Consider the following 6,078-nt stretch of genomic DNA (forward strand, 5'->3'; position numbering starts at 1 on the left):
CTAACACTTTATTATGTATTTCCACACACAACACAGGAACTGAGGAAGACACAAACCACTACCCCTGCTGCAGAGGTGAGTCAGTGACTGGGGCAGCGCAGGCTGTCCCTCTGGGCACCTGACGCCCAAACCATCATCTTCAGGCACAGCCTGTTCTCAGCCATTCTCTCCTTGGGTTGCTGACACGGCCCACGATCACCCTTGTCTGGCACAATTCACAGGCACTTGGGGCACATTTTGAAGGGGCTCTGGAGGGGAGGAGGATTCACAGTGACACGCAGGCAGCGCAGAGCTGCGAGCTGGGCACAGCCAGGCATCTTCACAGAAATGCCCAGATGTGCAAAACAGCTGGGGCAGAGGCAGCTGTGGCCTGTCCACACGTGCGGGTTGGGAGAGTGGGGAGTAACTGCTGGAGCACTGATGCAGGCAGAGGGGGTGCAGCCTGGCACAACTGCACAGGCACTGACACGGACGTGCAGAGCACCAGCAGTGGTGATGGTGCAGAACTGTCCAGCTCTGGCTTGTCCCTCCCTGTGTATGCACAGTGGTCCCTGCTGGACCTGGGGCCAAACAGCCCAGAGGGGAAGGACAGCTCTTTGGTTTGAAGAGATTTAGCACAGAAAGATCTGAGCTCTGTTACACCCTCTGAGCTCTTGGGCAGATTAAGGGAGGAGATGCAGAGAGAAGAGGAAACAGCAGTTTAATAAAATCTACATATGAAGAGAAAGGGGCAGAAGAAAATGTAGAAATAACAGAGATACAGAAAGAAAAGCCTAGATGATATATCCATATTTTGGGGAAAACAATCCAAGGCTTCAAGGGAAGGAAAGCCAGCAGGAGCAGGACAAGAGCAGATGAATACAGATGTGCCCTCATATGATCTCACTGCACTGGGGACAGTGTGGTCTGGAGCTGTGAAAGGATGAAGCCTTCATTGTCCAGCATATACCTTGTGGGGCTCACCGATGGTGAACTCTGGCACTGCCTCCAGGTGTGGAGACAGAGATTTGTGCTTTTAGTAAGGGAATGAGCTACCATCCTCTTCCAAATGAATTTGCTACCAAGCACTAAAAAGCAATAGCTCAGTCTTGTGCCATTGCAGAGGAAACTTGGCAAATAATGAGCAAAACCAACATCTGGGGCAGAGCAGCTCAGATGAGGAGGAGATGGGAGCAGGCAGGAAGATGAAGAGAAGGTTTTGCAGGAGCAGCTTTGCTAGGAGGTTAGGATCTATGTCAATGGAAAGGGCAGGAAATGGGTTAGTAGGTCTCTGAAGGAAATGAGAATTTTGACAGGTAAATTAGTCTCAAATCACAGGAAAAGCTCCTGGGGTGAATTGTTAGTCTGCCTCTGGAAAGGACACCTTGGAGATAGACACCTTATAGAGATAAAACACCAAAAAAACTCCAGGTAAGGCCCAAGTGGCAGCAGAAAAACTTTTTTGCCCTGCAGGAACTGCAGCACTTCATAGACAGAAACAGCACAGAAACAGGCAGGGACTGGGATGAGCTGCAGGGCTCCTGGCAGCAGAGGTGCCTCTGCTTGGGAAACTGCAGTGGGAGGGCACAGCCTCTCACACCACTCTTGCAGAGAGCTCCAGCCCTGGGATTCAGGCATTCCATCACCATCCCCCAGCCACTGCACCGTGCTGTTTGTGGCTCATGTGGCTGATGCTGGTGTGATAACAGAGCCCCAACACACAGTCCAGCATGGGTAACCTGTCAGGGCCCTGACACCCCTTGATCACCCCTTTGATAAGCCACAGGTGGAAGAGATCCTGGCATTGCAAACACAAACAGAATTTCATGTGAGGTCCAGCCATGCCGTGGCTCTGGGACAAAGAATCCCATACAAATCCCACACTCACTCCCACAGACACACAGGTGCTTTCTTGGGAGCAGGCCCTGCAGCCATACCTCCCACCAGGCTCCCTTTGCCTGTGCCTCATGCCTGCTGACACAGAGTATTTCCTGCCATTCACCAGCTGCTGGAGGCTCTACTTCTCTCAGGAGCTGGAGGCCCTGCACAGAGCACAGGGTGGTTTTTATACCACCCACAGTCACAGCCTCTCCTGCCAGGAGAGCGTGTGACAGTTCCAGGACCTGCAGGAACCAAGCAAGTACTGGGGTCCCCGGGGGTACAGGACAGGCTCACCTTCACTCTGTGACACGGGTCACAGCCGGGCAGGAGCAGCTGTCACAGGAGGTTTGAGGAGATAAAACACCAACCAGGCCAGCGCTGCACGCCCAACACAGCAGGTCCCAGAGCCCATCCAGGCACCCCGAGTCTCTGCCGTGCCATCAGCAAAGCAAACACCAGTCATCCCCAGCAGAAGCACGAGGCATGTTGCAGCTCTCGCCCTTCCCGTGAGAAAGGCCAGCACTGACAGGTCGTATCCACCGAGGCTCACGCAGAGGTGTCCTGGCTCAGATCAGGTTGGCCATGCTGGAGGTGGGAGGGAGCCGCCTGCCCCCAGCGAGGCGGCCGGAGATGGTGAAGACGCGGATCTCGCCGGTCTCCAGGCTCCGAGGAGCGGCCCGGCGGCAGGAGGTGCAGAGCAGGTAGAGCAGCAGGCAGAGCAGGATGGCGCTGCCGGCAGTCAGCAGGACGACCCCGCTGGTGAACATGCTGGCCAGCGGCCGCGCGGGGCTGAGCTGCATGGTCGTGGTGGAGAGGATGGTGAGCACGACGCCGCAGACCAGCAGCACCAGGGCGCTGAGCAGCAGCACCAGGCAGTCCGAGAAGCCCCCGCTCTTCAGGAGCTCGATCTGATCCCGGCTGCGGATGCAGTTCATGTCCTGGATTGCGGAGCTCAGCAGCTGCTTCAGCAGCACGAGCAGGGCCAGGAGGCAGAGTGTGGTGCCCACGGCCAGCCGCCACTCTCCAGAACGGCTGCTGGTGCTGTACAGCAGGATGATGCCCCCGATCCCACAGGCCAGGATCAGCACCACAGCCATCCCGTAGCACAGGATGGACTTTTTGGGGTCCTGGAACCACCAGAGCTCCACATGCTCCTCCAAGATGTTCCTCTGGATGTGGTCTGCGTCTGCAGGGGTGCGGGGGCTGCTCAGCTCTGCCAGCTCTGGCATGGTGGGCAGCTGGGTGAGGAGGGCACAGTGGGGTGGTTGCACAGATGAATCTACACCCTTATGGCGAAGTGGAGGTTCAAGGCAGCAGCGGTGGCGAAGGCAGCTACATTTCTCCAGCAGTGATGTCTCTGTCTCATTCTTTGGATCCTCATGGAGCTTCCTCCTGCAGTGGTGCCACCTGGAGAGCTACGGTCCATGTGCTGAGATTGAGCCCACCACCCAGGCACGGCTGTGGAACATGGTGGAGCATTCCCAGAGCAGCACCATAAGGGAATAACCAGGGCCGTGTCCTTCCTTTCCTTTGCCTTTCATCTGAAAGAGTCAAGAAGAGAAGATTTCATTAAACAGAGACCCTGCTCCCCTGTACCAATCAATCCCCTGCCGAACCCTGGGCCTTGGCTGCTCCAGGCTGGCCTGCAGACCTCACTCTGCCTCCCTCACAAAAGCCCTGTGCGTTGGAGAACAGATCATCCACACACATCCTCCCAGGAGACCTCCACACACTTCGGGGGAACCTCAACCTGGCCCAAGGGTGACTCTCCTGCCTCCCCAGCCCCGTGTGCCCTGCTCAGAGGCTACTGGCACATTGCTGCCCACAGGACTCTGCCTGCAGCTGGTGCTGGCAGCAGGGCAGGGACAGAGCAGAGGCAGGTCCCTCCTGGGATAAAGCCCCATTCACAGCTCTGACTTCACATGCTCCCTCATCAGCATCAGCCTCTTGTCACCAACTGGCTCTGCTGCCCAGAATGACAGCAGGAGGTGGGGGTCAGGACCAGGGTTTAACCCTTCCATTCCAGCCGCTGGAAGAGCGACAGCTGCCTTTGCTGCACGTTCTCAGCCTTGTCCCTACCCCTGCACTGCCAGTGGCTTCCCCTCACAAGTTCCTTACAGAAATATGGTGGTCGCATCTCCAGTGGTCTCAGCACTGCCCTGGAAAGGGCTGTCTGACAGCTGGGACCAGGCACCCCAAGACTTTGCTCTCCTTTCTGCTGGTCTGTGAAACACTTCACCACTGGAGGGGAGCAGGGGAAGGGCGGTGGTGGCTGCACTGTGGAGGGAGGCTCTGAGGTGCTGTGCTTAGCTGGGCTCCCCTGGGCACAGCACCTTCCTCAGCCCACAGCCCAGCTTCCCAGGCTTGTGCCCTCAGTGTCCTGGTTCCCCTCAGTGCTTCTCTGCATACAGTTTTACACTAAGAGTGGAAAAAGCTTGAGTTTCTCTCACATAATGTACCTCCCTGGCACGTCAGTGTCCCAGCTGGTCCCACAGCACCACAGGGACCCTCCAGAACAGCTCATACCCAAATCAAGGAGAGGTGCTGGGGAGGACAGGGCAGGAGCATCTCAGGTGTGCCCTGAAGACATGGGGCAGACACTGGAGAACCAAGAACTGCCTCTGTGGCCACCTCTCAGACAGGATGATTCCCCCTTGACCATCACAGGCACAACACACAAACTGCTCTGAGCCCTGCAGGAGCCCATGGCAGGGACAGGAACTGACGCAAGTCCCTTGTGTCAGAGCTGTGTCACTTCTCCCGGGTGGGGACACGGTCACTCAGCACCCTGCCTGCTGGAAATGGCTCTCAGGAGCCCGTCAGCCCATGCCAAGCACACTCTGTTTGTCTTCGTGCCCTGCTCTGTGTGGTGCTGGGACTCGAGGCTCATTATACACAGGCAGGGACAATTTGTGACCTCCACACATGGCAGCTCTGCACACACCAGGGATCTTTCCTCCCATTGCTCTCCCTGTTCCCAGACAGTCTCCACAAACCACATCCCCTCGTGGTGTTGCCTTTGCTGCCAGCAAACACCTCAAAATCCCCTTCCCTTGGGGACCAGCCAACACGGGGTTGGGGGGAGAGGGAGGACAATAGTGTGGGGGGTGCCCGAACCAGACACTGCCTGACAGTGTCAGGCCAAGCTCCTCCTGAGTCACTCCCCGGCTGTGATGGAGCATGAGGTCACTTTGGACGTGGCTCAGGGCACACTGCCAGAGACAGCACGTGTCCAGGAAGTCTGTAACCACCGCGGGTTTGCAGGCCCAGGACCCATCACACCCTGTGAGCTGCACGCAGGGCTGTTCCCCACGGCTCCTGCTGCTTGGATTGCCTGGGCAGGGAGAGGGCTGGGGCACAGAAACCCAGGCTCCAGAGGGTACACTTGCTGGGAGGCCTGTGAGAGATCTACAGCTCCTGGCTAGAGCCAGAACGACCAGAAAGCATCAATTAGAGAGGGAAAAGAGCTGTGGCTGATCTGTGCCTGCTGGGACTCCGAGTTTGCATGAGACAGCAGATACCTTGTGCTGTCCACGTGTGCCCAGCACACGGGTCCCTGAGAAGGTGAGGATGTCACTGGGCACTTTCAAAGCAGAGGAGTGAGAAGATGTTGAGTCTGGAGTTGTTTCCCAGCCTATGCAAATCAGCTTGGTGCTAAACACTGCTTCCTCCTGCCTTTCCTTCTCCAAGCACAGAGGTGCCTTATCTCCTCCTTAGCATCAAATGGGTGAGTCTAGCAGATAGCAAATTTGTAGATTAGATTGAGATTTTGGACTGAGAAAACATAAAGCTTGGAGGAGTGCGAAGTCTGTGTCCTTCTGCTGCTCGACCCAAGTTGCGCATGCAAGTTGTGAGTCAAACAGTAAACAAAAAAACCACAACAGCACAAACCACAATGAGGGAAAATGTGACCAAAAATCAAGCTACAGCACTGCATTCTCATAGTACTCTTTAAAAGTTAACCATCTTAGTTTTTTATTTGCTCAGAAGAAGGGCAGGGAGCAAGATTAAACTGTAGGAGCATCTGGCTGAGGGAAAAAAATAAGGTGTCACCTCTATGAGCACATATTTTCCAGTGTTATATTAACCTCTATTAAACAAATGATTTGGAGAGTTTCCCAGTGTTACATTAACCCCTATTAAACAACTGATTTGGAGAGGCAAAGGCTTCCACTGCAGTGTGCTTTCATGTTTCCTTCTGTCAGTTTGAAAATGTTC

The 6,078-nt window shown here is 55.5% G+C and overlaps 1 protein-coding gene across 2 annotated transcripts; it reads right to left on the reverse strand.

The window, feature by feature from the left end:
• Nucleotides 1–3,811, reverse strand: TMEM125 (transmembrane protein 125). Of its 2 annotated transcripts, none has more exons than XM_027683304.1 (2): nt 3,569–3,811; nt 1–3,401 (listed from the first exon to the last, which is right to left on the reverse strand). In XM_027683304.1, exon 2 carries the CDS (start codon nt 3,087–3,089, stop codon nt 2,427–2,429), a length of 663 nt encoding a protein of 220 aa, XP_027539105.1. In that variant the 5' UTR covers nt 3,090–3,401; nt 3,569–3,811; the 3' UTR covers nt 1–2,426. The 2 variants fall into 2 exon arrangements, with proteins under 2 accessions (XP_027539105.1, XP_027539106.1); XM_027683305.1 differs by having other exon boundaries at nt 3,517–3,811.
• Between the last annotated feature and the right edge of the window lie 2,267 nt (nt 3,812–6,078).

Source organism: Neopelma chrysocephalum, unplaced genomic scaffold (genome assembly GCF_003984885.1).
Source record: "Neopelma chrysocephalum unplaced genomic scaffold, ASM398488v2 Primary Assembly neopelma1_64, whole genome shotgun sequence".
Lineage (NCBI taxonomy): Eukaryota > Metazoa > Chordata > Aves > Passeriformes > Pipridae > Neopelma > Neopelma chrysocephalum.

What these genes read in the sequence shown, in the direction of transcription:
- TMEM125 (XM_027683304.1), bottom strand. Translation starts at nt 3,089, where the DNA reads ATGCCAGAGCTGGCAGAGCTGAGCAGCCCCCGCACCCCTGCAGACGCA.